The 16742-nt window shown below is 41.2% G+C and overlaps 1 protein-coding gene across 1 annotated transcript; it reads right to left on the reverse strand.

The window, feature by feature from the left end:
• Positions 1–1520: 1520 nt before the first annotated feature.
• Positions 1521–15387, reverse strand: LOC122556617 (T-cell surface glycoprotein CD8 alpha chain). Its single transcript, XM_043703568.2, has 7 exons — positions 15097–15387; positions 14016–14339; positions 13689–13805; positions 11749–11859; positions 11599–11638; positions 8350–8398; positions 1521–3439 (listed from the first exon to the last, which is right to left on the reverse strand). The coding sequence occupies exons 1-6, from the start codon at positions 15215–15217 to the stop codon at positions 8353–8355; spliced, it is 759 nt and encodes a 252-aa protein (XP_043559503.1). The 5' UTR covers positions 15218–15387; the 3' UTR covers positions 1521–3439; positions 8350–8352.
• Between the last annotated feature and the right edge of the window lie 1355 nt (positions 15388–16742).

Below are 16742 nucleotides of genomic sequence, written 5' to 3' on the forward strand. Positions count from 1 at the left end.
CTTAAGCTAGGACAAATGTTTGGCACAACATCATGGGCTGAAGGGCTTGTTCTGTGCTGTATTGTTCTATGTTCTATAATTTCTGGGCCAATAGTTTTGAAAGGACAAGTGCATGTGAATAAACCAAACTTGTAGGTGACAGGGATTGAGCAGTAGAGTGGGATTGACTGGGCTGCCCTGTTTGGAAGAGAGAGGTAGATATAGTCTCAGTGGGCTGAATGATCTTCTCTCTGTAAATGGCACCATGTTTCTATGATTATTAAGTAATCTCAGCTTGTGAGAAAGTGTGTCAATTTGTACAAGTTTAAATTTCTTCGGTTTGAAAGTCTATGTTTAGCAAAGATCATTTACATCAATTTCCAATACCTCTGCCATTGTTGAGATGGTTGTACACAAATTTGTCACTTCCAACCATCTTCACCATGGACTCAATAAACATTTGTCAGCCTCAATGGCACAGTATTCTCTGCACTGGTAAAGGTCCTATACCCGCACCATCGTCTCAGTGAACACAGCATTGGTGAGAGCACATCCTGGGTATTGTACAGTTTTTGGTGACCTGGCTGAAAGCTATATTTGCATTTGACACAGTTCAGAGACTGTTCACTTACCTGATTCCTAGTATGGAGGACTTGTTTTCGGAAGAAAGATTGAGCAGGTGGGACTATTCTCATTGGGGTTTAGTAGAATGAGAGGTGATCTTATTGGAATGTTTCTGAGGAGGCTGGAGTTGGTAGATGCTGAGAGGAAATCTCCCCTTGTGGGGAATCTAGTATTGGCTGGGGTGGGGGAATTGGGGGGGGGGGGGGCAGGGGGTGTGGTGACACACTTTAAATATATAGGCTCTCCCATTTATTCATAAAATCATGAGGGGCATAAATAGGCTAAATAGACAAGGTCTTTTCCCTGGGTGGGGAGTTCTGAACTAGACGGCATAGGTTTAGGTTGAGAGGGGAAAGATTTAAAAGGGACCTAAGGGACAACATTTTCATGCAGAGTGTGATGCGTGTATGGAATGAGCTGCCAGAGGAAGTGGTGGAGGAATAGAACCCTGCTTCTATTCCTGATGAAGGGCTTTTGCCCGAAACGTCGATTTTCCTGCTCCTCGGATGCTGCCTGACCTGCTGTGCTTTTCCAGCACCACTCTGATCTAGACTCAGGTAATCCCCCCCCCCCACCCCGAGCAAGATCGTATCTCACTGCAACGCCAAATCTGCAGTTGATGGATTATTTATTTTTGAGTTAAGATTCTAAACAAAAGGGATAGGACTGAGAAGCGCTTATAAAATCAGGCAGTGTTCGCCCGGGTGAGCAGGTTCGCTGTGTGTATATTATTAAACCGGAGGCGACCCTGCCCCTCCACATAACTAGCTCGAAGGAACTCAGTCTTGTTTGACGAGGTTGGTAGCATCTATATCTCTGCAGGAACCAATGCAACTATTTGCGAGAATGTGCTCAGAGCTGTGGCCACTCATCTGCTGCGGTTTCTGAAGCGACGCAAAGACAAGCCTGAGCGAGGGTGTTGTTGATTGCAATGTTTAATATCTCTCTCACACACACACAAAAGCTACATTCGACTCACTTCAGGTTAGCAAAATAGTCCAAACTCGACAGACATCGAGGGGAAAATACAGGGAATAAACACAGGACTTCCCAAGTTAAACAAAAATGTTCCAGTAAAAAAGCATTGAAAAAGTAGTCAAATAATTCATAAATCTTCGTGTACGCTCGGACTGGATGCGGAAGTTCCAGTATTGGAGAGTGTTGCGTGTAAACAATTGGTTGATCTTTAATCTTAAATCCTAAACCCGAACTGAATTTCTTTGTTCGACACATAGTTGCAACAAATTCTCTCTGAAGGTTCTCTCTAATGACATGGCTGTGTGCAGAAAGGGACTGATAGACTCGATTTTGGCCCACACACGGGTCTTTGAAATCTCAATCAGGGTAGGCAAGGGTCTAGAGGTATCATCGCGAGACTATTAATCCAGAAACTCGGCTAACAATCTGGGAGTCTGGATTCGGCTTTCTCAATGGTTGATGGTGGAATTTGAATTCAGTAAAAATTCTGGAATTAAGTGACTCATGATAACCATGAATCCATTGTTAATTGTCAGTGGAAAACCCCCCATCTGAATCATTAAGGTCCTTTGGGGATGGAATCAGCCAAGCTTACCTGGTCTGGCTTACATGTTAGGCTGAAGGGTGACCTTAGAGGTTTCTAAAATCATGAGGGGCATGGATAAGGTAAATATACAAGATATTTTTTCCCCAGGGTGGGGGAGTCCAGAACTAGAGGGCATAGGTTTAGGGTGAGAGGGGAAAGATATAAAAGAGACCTAAGGGGCAATTTTTTCAGGCAAAGAGTAGTGCGTATGAGGAATGAGCTGCCAGAGAAAGTGGAGGCTGGTACAATTACAACATGTAAAAGGCATCTGGATGGGTAGATGAATAGGAAGGGTTTAGAGGGATATGGACAAGTTCTGGCAAATGGGACTAGATTAATTTAGGATGTCTGGTCAGGGGGCAAGTTGAACTGAAGGGTCTGTTTTTATGCTGTACATGGCTATGACTCCATGACATGTGACTCCAGACCCACAGCAATGTGGCTGACTCTAACTGCCTTCTGGGCAATGAATGCTGGCCTGGCCAGCGATGCCCACATCCTGTGAATAAATAATACTTTAAAAATTGGTTTCTATTCCATTTGGGAGGCTGTGGTCACAGTCAGATTGGAAGAAGTCAGATGGGTTTCCTCCGGGTGCTCCGGTTTCCTCCCACAGTCCAAAAGATGTGCAGGGTCAGGTGAATTGGCCATGCTAAATTGTCCGTAGTGTTAGGTAAGGGGTAAATGTAGGGGTATGGGTGGGTTTCGCTTCGGCGGGTCGGTGTGGACTTGTTGGGCCGAAGGGCCTGTTTCTACACTGTAATCTAATCTAATCTAATCTAATCTAATCTAAGTTTAAGTCCTCCTTTGCACAGCTGAACCCCACCCCCAACTCCCCACTCAGCTACTCTGCTCATGGGGATGAAACTGGTGGCTTTGGCAAGACTGGATCACCAGGACACCGATAGAGAGCCCAGCTTTCATCCTCCAATTTCAACCGGGCGTTTGGGAAAAGTATCAAAAAGATACCAGGTGAAACTGTAGCTTCATCCTTGTGGGTTGAAGTGTTGCAGAACACAGATATTGAAAAAAGGACAAGTTTACATTTAGATCAGTCGCCACTTTTTAATATCTTCCCAAACGCAGGACGTGTCACGTATTAGTTTCTGTCAGCTACAGCAATGTTCTAAACAATGAAAGGGGCAATTTGAATGGGTGTTGTGCAAAATAAAAAGGCACGCTAAAGTACGTAGTCACTCCTGTGCAGCATCATTTATCTCTCAGAAGGTTTGATAATCCACGGATGGATCACACACATTTTCCGGAAAGAACCTGGAACATGGAAAGATGTCATAATTTAATCAATGTGTTCATGCAGTAACAAAGTGAGCCAGAAACCCATATCCCAGGCACAGTAGCATGAGCCAGACCCTGGGTTTCTAACCCCGAGAAGGATAAATGACAAACTGTATCTGCAACTTCGAGAGTGGCTCACTTTATACAAGGTGTCCCCTGCAAAATGATGCTTCAATTAAAAGGATGGTCACTTTTCACTGGTACATAAGATGGTCACATCAATTTACTGGTGCCTTGATTAATATTTCAGGGAATTTAATTTTAATCCTATTCTTCCATAAAATTCCAATAAAAAGCGATGATCATCGAAGCTATTGGGTTGTTTAGAAATCAATTTGATTCATTAATATCCTTCACAGAAGGAAATCTGCCATCCTTACATTGTCTGTCCAACTTACCTGCCTCTCAAAGGCCAGCAAGACATTACTAATCAAACCACTGTGCAGAAGTGGAAGAAGGGAAACAATTGGGTAGAAGGCTGGCAATCTACCTGGACCCTGCAAATTACAAAGATACAGCCAGCCCAATTCACATTGCAACATTTTTCTGACTGACAACTGGATCTTATGCCAATTTTTTTCACTTATAATTTTCACTTTTTCACTCGTAATTTAACACTTATCGCAGTATTTATAATAAAATACACACAGAGTCATGGAGATGTACACCATGGAAACAAACCCTTTGGTCCATGCCAACCAGATATCCTAAATTAATCTAGTCCCATTTGCCAGCACTTAGCCCATATTCCTGTTCATATATCCAGGCTGGTGCCTTTTAAAAGCTGTAATTGTACCATCCTCCACCACTTCTCCTAGCAGCTCATTCCATACCCTCTGCATGAAAACATTGCCCCTGAGATTCCTTTAAATCTTCCCCTGTCACCTTAAATTTATGCCTTCTAGTTTTGGACACCTCGACCCTGGGAAAAAGACCTTGTTTATTTACCCTATCCATGCCCCTCATTATTTTATAAACCTATCCCAGTCTATTTGGCCATTCCCTACAGCTCAAACCTCCAATCCTGACAATATGCTTGTAAATCTGTTATTAACCCTTTCAAGTTTAACAACATATTTCCCAAAGCAGGGAGGCCAGAATTTAAAATGGCCTACCTAATGTCCTTTACAGCCACAACATGACATCCCAACTCCTACATTGAATGCAAAGATCAATAAAGAAAGCAATCAATCCATCAATTTAGACAGAAGTCTCACATTCTACCCAACCAACAGTCTGATATAAGCATACCCACAGAGTCATACCTTGGGGTGGGGGTGGGGGTGGGGGGGCAGGGGGTGGTGAGGAGACAGCACGGTGGCTCAGTGGTTAGCACTGGTGCCTTATAGTGCCAGGGACCCGGGTTTGATTCCCGGCTTGGAAAACTATCTGTGTGGAGTTTGCACATTCTCCCCGTGTCTGCATGGGTTTCCTCAAGGTGCTCTGGAAGAACTCAGACCAACCAGAACTGGTGAAACATATTTGACTATATACTCACCTACCTACAAATGTAGAAGCATCTGTAAGTCCATAAGACTATAAGATATAGGAATAGAATTAGGCCATTCGATCCATTGACTCTGTTCCACTATTCAATCTTGGCTGATAAGTCCATTGGTACGAGAAGACCAAGTCCTGCCTTCTCACTGAGGACTACCTTCATTATGTTGTTCATGACTGTCACTGTGCTAAATGTGATAGATTCAGAAAATGTCTAGTAAACAAAACTAAGTCTCACTCAGGCTTTTAAATCATCATCATGAGGTACCAGCAAGACAACTGTATTCACTAGTTGGTACCCTCAAAGCCCAGCATGTCCCTCACTCCCATCAAGCCAATGGATCAATTTTGGTTCAATCAGGACTGTAGGAAAGTATTCAAGGAGCAGTATCAGGTATATTTACAAATGAAGTACCAGCCTGGTGACTCTGCAACATAGGACTATTGCATAGCATGCTAAATAGCTGAAGCAGCATGTTATAGGTTGAGTGAAGTATCTCACAATCAACAGATCAGATTGAATTCTTCAGTTCTGTGACACTGAGGTGTGAATGGTGGTGGAGAATTAATTGGGTGCATGGTCTCCACAACCATTCCCAACCTCAGTAATGGGAGAGACCAACACTTGGTGCAAAAGAAACACGGCTGAAGCATTTGCAAATATTTTCAACCAGAAATGCCAAGAGAATGATCCATTTTGACTTCTTTGAGATGTCAAATATTACAGATCTTCATCCAATTCAATTCAATATAGATGACAGCATGAAATGGCTGAAGACATTAATACAACAATAAAGACAAAATTGTTATTGATCCTGGCAACATCTGAGAGAAATTCTGAAGACCTATGCTTCAGGCTAGATCCATCCCTAGCAAAGCTCCTCCACTACAGCTACAACATTGTGGAATTGTACAGCTACATTCCGTCTACAAATAACAGAAGGAATCTAATCCAGCAAATAACTACCTGCTCTCAATCATCAGCAGAGTTACAAAAGGTGTCATTGACAAGAGATTCTAACTATCTTTCTTGACATTGAATGACATTGCCATCACACAATCTCCCACTGTCAACATCCTGGGTATTGTTGTTAACTAGAGCCTTAACTGGACAAGCCATATAAGCGCCATGGCTACCCCTACATCTGATTCCCCAAAACCTGCCACTACCGACAGAACAGAAGTCAGGAGTGTATTGCAATATTATCCCTTTGCCTAGATGAGTGCAGTTCCAACAACACACAAGAAGCTCAACCACCTCCAGGACAAAGCAGCCTTCTTGACTAGCATTGCATCCACCACATTAAAACTTTCACTGCCTTCAGTTCTAACCACATTGACAGGAATATGTGTCATTTTCTGCAATACACCAAAGCTGCTTCAACAACTCCTTCCTAAATGGAGGCCATTACCACATAGAAGAATAAGGGCAGCAGATGCATGGGAACACTATCTTACAGAAATCCCCTCCAAGTCACATAATGACTTGACTTAAAATTATACAGGCTGACCACTGTATCCGCGGGTCTGGTTTCCGCAGTCTCTGTTACCTGCAGTTTTCCATGGGCCGAACACATTACAGAGAGCATTCCAGAACCAAGGACCAGGGGGCTGCCGGGAAGGTAAATTTCCCATTTAAATGAATTGGTTCATGATGATTCATGGTTTTGGGTTTTGCGGTAGGTCTTGGAACGTATCCCTGCGGTTATGGGGGGACTACTATATTGTCATTCTTCACTGTGAGTGCATCAAAATCCTAGAATTTCCTCCCTAAAGTTGTGCTTAAGTCTAGTAGCTAATCTCAGAACAGTTAAGTTAGCTTCTGGGGTTGAGAATATTTTTCAATCTTTAATAAAGATTTTTAAATGGCTAAATTATTTCACAAAGAAAACATAATTACAAACAGCCAACATAGGTTTCAGACAAGAGATTATGCTTGATAAGTCTGACAGAACTCTTTGAGGAGGTGATAGATATGACCTATTGGAGAAATATATAAAAGTATTCATGTGGTGTACATGAACTATCAGAAATCTTTTGACAAAGTAATACATTGAATGGAGGTAATAGGGTTAGGGTGTTGTCACTGCTTTAGTAATCCAGAGCCCCAGGCTGATGTTCTGTGCACATGGATTTGAATTTATAATAGGTAAAATTTGAATTCAATAGAATCTGGAATTTTAAAAAAAGTGATTGACATAAAAACTGATTCACTGACAGGAACTTCCACTCAGTGAAGGAAATCTACCCTCCTTACTCAGTCACATGACTCCAGGCCAACAAAATTTGGCTGGCTCTTAATTGCCCTCTCAAATGGCCAAGAAAGATAATCAGCTCAGCGGCAATCAGAAATGAGCTACAAATGTCAACCTTGCCAGTGATACCTATATTCCATGCAAGAATTAAAAAAAAGGACTCCTCAAGAAGATTTTAAATAATATGGAGTTTAGGAAGGTAGCAAATTGAGATCAAAGCCTATTGGAAGGGAAGATCCAAATAACAGGAGTAAGCAGTTTCCTAGGGAATTTGGAACAGTTAACACTGGGGAAGGGGGAGTCTTCTTGATCCTATATAAATTCTTCTGATTTCAACCATCTACCTTACTATTTACTTAAGTTGAAATAAACTGTCGAAACTTATTTTTCTACTACAACCTGAGCTCAACTTTGTCCCATTTATCAGTAAAGCAGCATACTTCTACTACCCTATTCTAATTATATCAATTTCCAACAAATCTCAAGGGCTTTACAATTTAAATATATTTTTATATCTTGATAGGTTGACTTCACAGACATACTCATGTTTCATATCCTGGACTTCTTCCCATACTGAACTCCAACTTGTCTAATACTCTGCAACCCACAACCTGTTCTTATTGATCTCAATCATCTCCATCTTTCAATGCATTGAATTCAAAATTCTCAATCTAATTTTAAAATTTAATTTGGAACTTTTGTGGTCACTTTCAGCTTTATATTTAGTTTACATCCCAATAATCTCAGACATTGAGTTCTTGTATACTCCCTTTCCTCAGCATTGTTAATTGCCATCACAGATTTAGTTATCGAGGTCCCATCTCAGGAACTCCCACTCCAAATCTCTTTGTCTTACTCCTTCCCTTTTAAAATCCTCAATACCTATCTTTTAGACTATACATTTGATCAGTTAACTATCACTCAGTGAAGAACATTGTGATATTTTATGGTGTTACAAGCACTTTACAATTAAAATTGTTAAATGGGTATATAGAGTCTATTTGACTCATTCTTAAGTAATCACAAAGCTTGACATATTTTGCTGCACTAATAGTATATTTATGCAATACTAAGATCATAACTTGTGCCATAGTAACTTGGTTCTTTCCTTCATTGAAGTATAGTACATACTTGTTAAAGGTATCTGTTTTGTGGTCTTCTATCTTCTTCAGCAATTGGTCTATAATGAATTAAGAAATATGTTAATGTAAGAAGCAGCAATTATTTTTCTTGAATATGTTATGCTGTCATAGCTGATGTAGGCTTTGAAATGTCCCCTGCCAATAAAAGAAATGGCTAGATTATAGAACAATTATGACTTATAGTTAGATATAGAAAATTTGTTCAATAAAGTTAGTGACTGATGTATTTCATGTATTTTAAATACTTATGTCATAATTTAGTAAATATCTTTATGAAAACTGAATTAAGTATTGGCATAGGTCTATTCCTGAAATATTTAAATAGGAATAATGGAACAGTGAATTTAAGTGAATATTTTCTGAAATAAATATATCTGTTTAATTAATATAAAACAACTAGAAATAAATACACTAAAAACTCAACTTAAACTCATTAATGGACCACTGATGTCTCTGGTCTCTGCCAATCTATTCGTCAGTGCACAGCTCAAAGTCTTGTTACTTCAGTTTAACAATGGCATTTGAGCTTAAGATAGGAATTGAAAGTCAGGATTCCTATGTGCTTTAATAAAAACTTAATCTAAACATCTGACAGTCTACCATCAACATTTCTAACAGACTATGAAATATTGAACACTGCAAAAACAAAATCTGAATAAGTATATGATTTCTACACAGCAAAACAGACTGAGAACATCAGAGATCCCATGAAAGAGAGCCCATCAGAGAGCCCATATTTTGCCCTTGTGGCTGGGTGAAGGGAAGGTGATTTAGTTTGGTTGTGGAACACAGTTGGCAAGAGTTGAACAATGAGTTATGAGAATAGATATTATGGAGTTTCATTTGAACACCGTTGAAATGAACAGCAGTATGTAACAAACGTTTCCTCCCAAGGTTAGATGAATTAGATTTAATAGGGTTTGTGGAATGATTGATGAAGTAAATGCTTTTCTTTTTCTGTGCATTATTTTTGGTCTTGTGAATCCTAACTCTAAAGTACATTCCTATATTCATCATTATCCTGACTCTATATTTCTATATTAATCATTCACCATCACTAAGTGCATTTTTTCTATCTTAGTTCTCTATAAGAATTTATAATATTAAAAAAACACAATTAGGTTCTTTCTTAAACTTATCAGATCCAGTTAAACACACTTGCAACTACAATCTGTTCTGTACAAAGTCCCATTCATTCATCAGTTCTGTCCTTGCTACCTCCATTACCTCTACTTTTCAATGCACTGAATTCAAAATCCATGCCATCATTTTAAAATTTCTTGTAGGACTTTTGTGGTCACTTCCAGTCCTGTACTTACTTTACATCCTAATAACGTCTGACATTGGGCTCTTGTACATTTCCCTTCCTAAGCAGTTTTAGTTGGATTAAGAGCATTTAGGTGATTAAGTCCTATACCAGGAACTTCCACTTTAAGTCTTTGTGCTTTGCTACTTCCCTAATTGGCTTTAAAACCTTCCTCAAAATCTTTCTTCATGATTGTTGCCTTCTAAATTGTAACCTCTCAGTGAGTTTGCTCAATACCAAAACAGACTCGAAACTCCAATTTAATCAATGTCTTAATATATCCCTGTTTTCTATGCAAAGTCCTTTTGTATAAAGCCTAGCAAGATAATTTACAATCTTTCTGTCAAAATCACTATGTTTCTTCCCTTTATTAAAAGTCTTCTGGGTATTATTAATCGTTCTAAAATATGCTACTTCATCTTGCACGAATAGATTTGAGGTTTTGTTTTAAAACAGGGTATTTGAAATGATTTTTAAAAATCATTTTTAAACAATGTGGTGTATGAGAACTGAAAACTGTAAACAAGATAGATATTATCTGTAATCAAAACGGCAAGTACTGGAACTAATCAGCAAGTCAGTCAATATCTGGCACAAGAGAAACACTTAATGTTTAAGTCAATGATTTCTAATTAGATATTTTTCAACTGAATCAATTTTAATTTGAAATGTGTTTATTAATTAATGGGAAGTGGGCATTTCACAAGGAGCTATAATTCATTGCCTGTCGCAATTGCTTTTCAGAAGGTGACAATGAGCATCTAAAACTGATGCTATAATGTAGAAGGACTCCAAAGGTGATTTTAGGTGTGGATTTCCAGGATTTGGATTCAGCACTGATGAACGAATGTCAAACTAGCCACCATGTAGATTTCCGAGGTCCCTGCGTTTTAAGGGCTTCTGGAATCAGAGGTCAATAATTCCGTCTTGCTGATCAGCGTGTGCGGACCCTCTGAGAGGATGCTTAGAGACCTATTTCTAACTCAGAATCATTTGGGACTTCGAAGGAAATTTATTGGTGTTGGCCCCGCCATGATTCAGCTGCCCTTGATATTCTGGGTAGTGATAGTCGTTGGGTTTGAATGGTGCTGTTGAATCTTTAATGAGTTGTTTCAGTGAATCCTGTCCGTGATACATAATGCTGCTACGTTGCACTCATTGAAGAAGGAACTCTGTGGTTCTGTGAATGCACGCTTAAAGTGGCGGATTGGCTGCCAATCACCTCGTTGTACAAGTGAGCTGTTGGAGTCTTAATGGGTCGAATGGTCTCTTCCTGTGCCATCGGGTTCTTAGCTTATGTGGGTTACCTGCGACTTCCCTTTTTATTGTTTCCAAAACTTATGTCCATCAGCTGTCAGCTTTGATCCCTCTCCAAGACATAACACTTCACGATTTGGAGATGCCAGTATTGGACTGGGGTGTACAAAGTTAAAAATCACACAGCACCAGGTTATAGTCCAACAGGTTTAATTGGAAGCACACTATCTTTCGGAGCCTCCTCCTCCTCTCCCCTCCCTCTCCTTTCACCCACCCCAGGGCGAATTAGACCAGAGAATTCTCCAGTGCTGCTTTTATAAAATGTGCATTCAGGTGATATCACCTGATGAAGGAGCGTCGCTCCAAAAGCTAGTGCTTCCAATTAAACCTGTTGGACTGTAACCTGGTGTTGTGTGATTTTTTAACGTTATAACACTTCATAGAATTCTTTACCGGGCTAAGCTAATTAAAGAATTCCACTCTGTGCTTTCCTAACACCATAGAGATGGAACTCCTTGTGCAGTATAGCCATTTCCACCCGCAGCCAACTTGTCTATTTAATAGTCGCTATGTTGCCTTTCTCAGAGATGTGGCAAGATGTTACATCAAAGCGACTCTCTCGTGTTGCAAACCGGATTGTCTTTTTATTGTGAACGAACCAAGCGTAACACCGACCTCTTTCTGAACTGATGTTGACAGCGTCTCCGGCGTGGCCCTGGAAAACAAATACAGCTTAGTAGGCGCGCATTTCAATCAGGTTCGATTTAATAGCTACAAGGTTAAGTTGGCAATTTTTCTGAAATGAGAAAGATTTGAAAAATGTACTTCTGCAATAAGCAATGGAGACACAGGTCAGTGCGAGGAGCAGCAGGACGGCGGCGCCAGTCAGAGGAGCCCAGATAATAAGGTGGCAGCTCATTGGAACTTCGGTGTTCCCTGAAATGAAACAGAACAGGGAACTTATGTAAACACAGCACATGACTTGTTACGTGAATGCCAAGGCAAATGTGCCGAAAATTCACACACGGTTGAGCGAGCAAATAAAAATTTCGATAAATAGAATAATAGTTTAGAGAGAATGATTGGATTTAACATTGGAAATTACCGTAAGATGCCCAGGAAGAACAGGAGTAAACATATACAGTTAGAAACCCGATAGTCCAGGATATTAGAAGTGAATTATACACCAGAAGCAGACGCTGCCTGTTCTCAGCTTCAGGCAGAACCCCCCCCACCCTGCCCCCGATCAGTTTGATAAATTTAGACAAATTACCCCGGCTATTCTGGCGGGTAAAATTCACACAAAGTGACAGAAATTTCCAGCATTTAGACACGGATTAACCTCCTTCCGCCATTAACTTAATTATATCTTCCAACTGAAATGTTAAATTCAAACCCGCTGTGTTTAAACCTTTAACTGTGCATCTTGTTGGATAGGAATTCATTGCGGAATTCCATTGTTAAGTGTACAGAGAAACCCATTGCAGTGATGTTCGTCCCGTTGGAGATTCACACTTAAAACCATGAGCTTTGTGTGAAAGGGGTGGCGATGCTCCCACAGTCAAATCTAGCGCAGGGTTTGATGATCTTGAAGGTGGTTGCGGTATAATTAGACAAAGGGTCAGTTAGACTCGAAACGTCAGCTCTTTCCTCTCCTTACAGATGCTGCCAGACCTGCTGAGATTTTCCAGCATTTTCTCTTTTGGCGATATGATTAGAATCATGATTAGAACGATTGAGGCACTAAATTTCCCAAGGATCCGGCGCCAGGATACATGGTTAAACAGCAAGATACTTTCCCCTGAAATCGGACCGGCTTTCACTGGTCTGGAATTACCCTCTGCCAGGGTTAACGGGAACTCCAGCGCCTGCTTTGAGCTGAAGGCGTGTGAACTGTTAAACTGGGCGCCACCACTGACCGCGTGAACGCCCAGGGCGAATTCTGAGAGATTACCACCTTTCAAGAAGCGGCAACGCTTTCTTCAGGGAATAGTGGGTAGGGGCGAGGGACTGAACTGATAAAGTTACACATCAGAGGAGCACCCGCTACAAGCAAGCAGAGCGGGAGGAGGAAGAGAGAGAGAGAGAGAGACGCTCGTCTCTCACTCCACCAAAGTTTCACTTTACCTTTGGGGTTAAGAATGGTGCTGACCCTGTTCAGAGATAAGATCAGAGTGGTGCTGGAAAAGCACAGCAGGTCAGGCAGCATCCGAGGAGCAGGAAAATCGACTTTTCGGGCAAAGGCCCTTCATCCTGAACCGTCGGTTTTCCTGCTCCTCGTATTCTGCCTGACCTGCTGTGCTTTTCCAGCACCACACTCACCGCTGTCTCCTCCAGGGTAATTAGACGTGGGTCCGGCCAGCGACACCCACACGCTAAGGACTGATTCCAAAATAAATAAAAACGTTTTGAACGATTGGGTGATTTCCTCCTTCCATACTCCCCTCCCCCACCCACCCCCAAGGGATTTCTGGAAACTAATGATTCGTCGTGAGAAATGTTTGAGATGTGATGCTTCGCATTTTAAGGGGTTTTTAAATACAGTCGATATTTGGTGCACAGAGATAGACAAAACAAGGAAACAATGCTGGATTATTGTGGGAAAGGATGATAATGGTGGTCTGAATGGCCTCTGTCCGGCGACAGGAGGATCCATCAAACTGGCATTGAGCCGGACACAGTGTCTGAATCAGAGGAACCAGGGCTTGAAAGGTGCCTCTGGAGACTGTTCTGAAAGTTCGCGTCGCCTTGATCGTGTGACCCACCTTGACGAGTACCTCTTTGAGTTGAATGACATTGAGTAGACCCTTTGCTGTCCTGCGTAGTCGGTTTTGCTTGCGTCGTGGAGGGCACGGTGGTTGGTTTTGGTGTAGTTTTAACCTCTGGATTTAACCAACCAAAATTAAAAAGAGACGTGCGTTTAATAATAGCTTTAAAAAAAAACTATAGTAATGAAAATGAGCATAAATCGAAGTAATCTATTAAAATATTAAAATGTCCGGCTGTACCCACGGGTGGTGAAATATTAAAGGGAAAATTTACTAAAGTAGAATTAGCCGTGGGGTTATAATCAATAATTTAACCTTACTGACCTTCAAAATACAGCTCAATGCCATCCCCAAAACGCATGGCCATGTTCTTGACCATGAAACAGTAATACTTCCCCGCGTCTTCTTTCTGAAAATTCTTGACCGTCAGGGACACTTTGGTGGATGACTTCGCTGCATTGTATTTGTCGGATTCGGTCAGAGCTTTCACTTTTCCCGCGCCTGTTACATACAGCAAGAACTTCGGCTTGGAACCCTGGGGCTGTTGGAACCAATATACCCCCTCATCTGCGTTCAATGAACACATTACATCAGCGATTCCCCCTTTTTTCACCACTTTGTTTTCCGATAAAAGCGGTAGGACGGTGCCTATGTTAAAACACAAACAAATTAACATCAGAGTGGTGTTTAATTTGGGGTGGGGGAGGGCGCGGTGGGCAGCTTTGAAAGCAGGAGACAGTGAGGACTGCAGATGCTGGAGATCAGAGTCGAGGGTGTGGTGCTGGTCAGGCAGCATCCGAGGAGCGGGAGAATCGACGTTTCGGGCAAAACCTCTTCACTCATTCTGAAGAAATAAAAAAAGGACTCAAAATTTTAACTCCAGAGATGCTGCCAGACCTGCTGAATTTCTGCATCATTCCCTGTGCTGGTGAATCCATCTCAAAATCCACTCCCTAATCAAGAGACATGGGGCTTTCTGAACCTGAAACATGTTCATATTAGTGGCTACAAACCAAATGGAAATAGATTGCCTTTTACGTTGGCGTTGTGAACAGAGTCGTTGTGGGATAACTCGTCCCCACATAACTGACCAACGAATTTTCCAGGGAGGGCGTTAGAAACATACAGCGCTACATGTTTTAGTTTTGGAATGAAATCCGGAGAAATTAGCACATAGCGATTTTTTTTATGAAAAAGGAGACTATTTCGATTAAAGCCTCTAATTGCATTAAATACATGAATCGAAGTAAAATGTTTTGTTCACTCCCACCACACACAGACACAAACACATTCATCCATCTGTTTCAATTCGAAAAGTATGCATTTTCCTTCTGCAAATAGCCGAATATCTTTAATCTTTGCGAGACAAGTAAGAGAATATAAATCATTCAATATTATTGCTCACTTATCAGTTGGGTCGCGAGGAGGAATCCAAGAATTTTCATGATGGGTTCAAGGCACTTGCGTGTAAGGTCGATGTTTACCAAAGAGTGGAACTTCTGCAACAACCCGTGAGTGCACCGCATCAGGACGTGAGGTCATTACCTCCGCAGGCGTATCGATATATTTTGTTTAACAAGTACCTTCAATGAACATTCATGTCCAATGAGTTTCAGTCTCCCATTGGAAATGAAATGAAATACAAATATCTGGGATTCGCTGGATCTCAAACAGTGGCACTGTGTTAGGCCTTCAGGGATTAGTGTAATTGATACATGACTTTATTGAGTTACAAATTGTTTTCTGTCAGGTCACAAAGGATATGTGAAAGACATACCTCAAGCATCCGTTAAATTGACGTTGGTTTTAACAATACGTAAGCAGATTGAAACTGCCCTTCATCTATTACATTAGTGCACATACAGGGTTTGGAACAGACAAAATACTTTAGAAAATCTTATTTTTCCTATGCATCTGTGAGATGTATACCACTTAAAGTGAGGTCTCCTTGATTTGGACTCTTTGACTGGGGTATTGCTTGGACCATATCTCATTCGATGTCTGTGTGGGTGATGGTTCAGTTCAATCCACATGTGTGACATTTTTGAAACATTTGGGCATTGCCTGAAATGGTAATTTGACTGCAATTTCCGGAACCAACTGAAACGGCTGCCTGAACATACAGCACCGGTGGGTGACAGGTGACTGCAGCAATGTGCCTTGGATGTACAGATAAGATTAACATTCAGATTACTTACAGTGCGGAAACAGGCCCTTCAGCCCAACAAGTCCACACCGACCCTCCGAAGAGCAACCCACCCAGACCCATTCCCCTATATTTACCCCTTCACCTAACACTACGGGCAATTTAGCATGGCCAATTCACCCAACCTGCACATTTTAGACTGTGGGCTTTTCTTTTTAATTGAAGAGTAATATTTAATACTTTTTTTTGTTTCTGAAGGACCAGCTGCTGGTTTAAAACCAAACCATCATCAAACAAATGAGAATTGTTCACCAGCGAGCTGAGACCTTCAAACTAGCCGATGTCATATACAGCACATTCACAATACGGTGCAAACATGTGGATTTCCATGTGTCCATAATCCATTCTAAGGAGCAATAGCTTCGGTTCGATGGGCTATTTACCCTCTGCAATAATTGTCAATAAAGGCTTCATATTTAACCGTGAAATTGAATTAAAGGGGGACCACACCTTCCAATGTACATAATCAGGTTGTCTGGCCCAGTCCACAATCAAAGAGGGAAGAAAGAAGATTATATGAAATATGTCGGGGAATTCAACCTCTTCACCATTCTTGCAAATATTCCTAAGAAGACACAACTTTTCATGAGAAATATAGGTTAACTGCAGTACCTTCATTTATAGAACATAGAACAATACAGCGCAGAACAGGACATTCAGCCCTCGATGTTGCGCCGAACTGTGAACTAATCTAAGCCAATCCCCGTACACTATTCCATCATTACCATGTGCTTATCCAAGGACTGTTTAAACCTCCCTAATGTGGCTGAGTTAACTACATTGGCAGGCAGGGCATTACCACCCTCTGACATCTGTCTTAAACCTATCACACCTCAATTTGCAGC

Source organism: Chiloscyllium plagiosum, unplaced genomic scaffold, assembly GCF_037043375.1.
Source record: "Chiloscyllium plagiosum isolate Xiang-an unplaced genomic scaffold, Cpla_swu_hap1 HiC_scaffold_1, whole genome shotgun sequence".
Classification (NCBI taxonomy): domain Eukaryota; kingdom Metazoa; phylum Chordata; class Chondrichthyes; order Orectolobiformes; family Hemiscylliidae; genus Chiloscyllium; species Chiloscyllium plagiosum.

What these genes read in the sequence shown, in the direction of transcription:
- LOC122556617 (XM_043703568.2), bottom strand. Translation starts at nt 15,217, where the DNA reads ATGCGGTGCACTCACGGGTTGTTGCAGAAGTTCCACTCTTTGGTAAAC. An exon ending in CTCCATTGCTTATTGCAGAA is followed by an intron (nt 11,639 to 11,748) that starts GTACATTTTTCA and finishes TTTGTTTTCCAG; the next exon opens with GGCCACGCCGGAGACGCTGT. An exon ending in CAACATCAGTTCAGAAAGAG is followed by an intron (nt 8,399 to 11,598) that starts GTCGGTGTTACG and finishes AATTCATTATAG; the next exon opens with ACCAATTGCTGAAGAAGATA.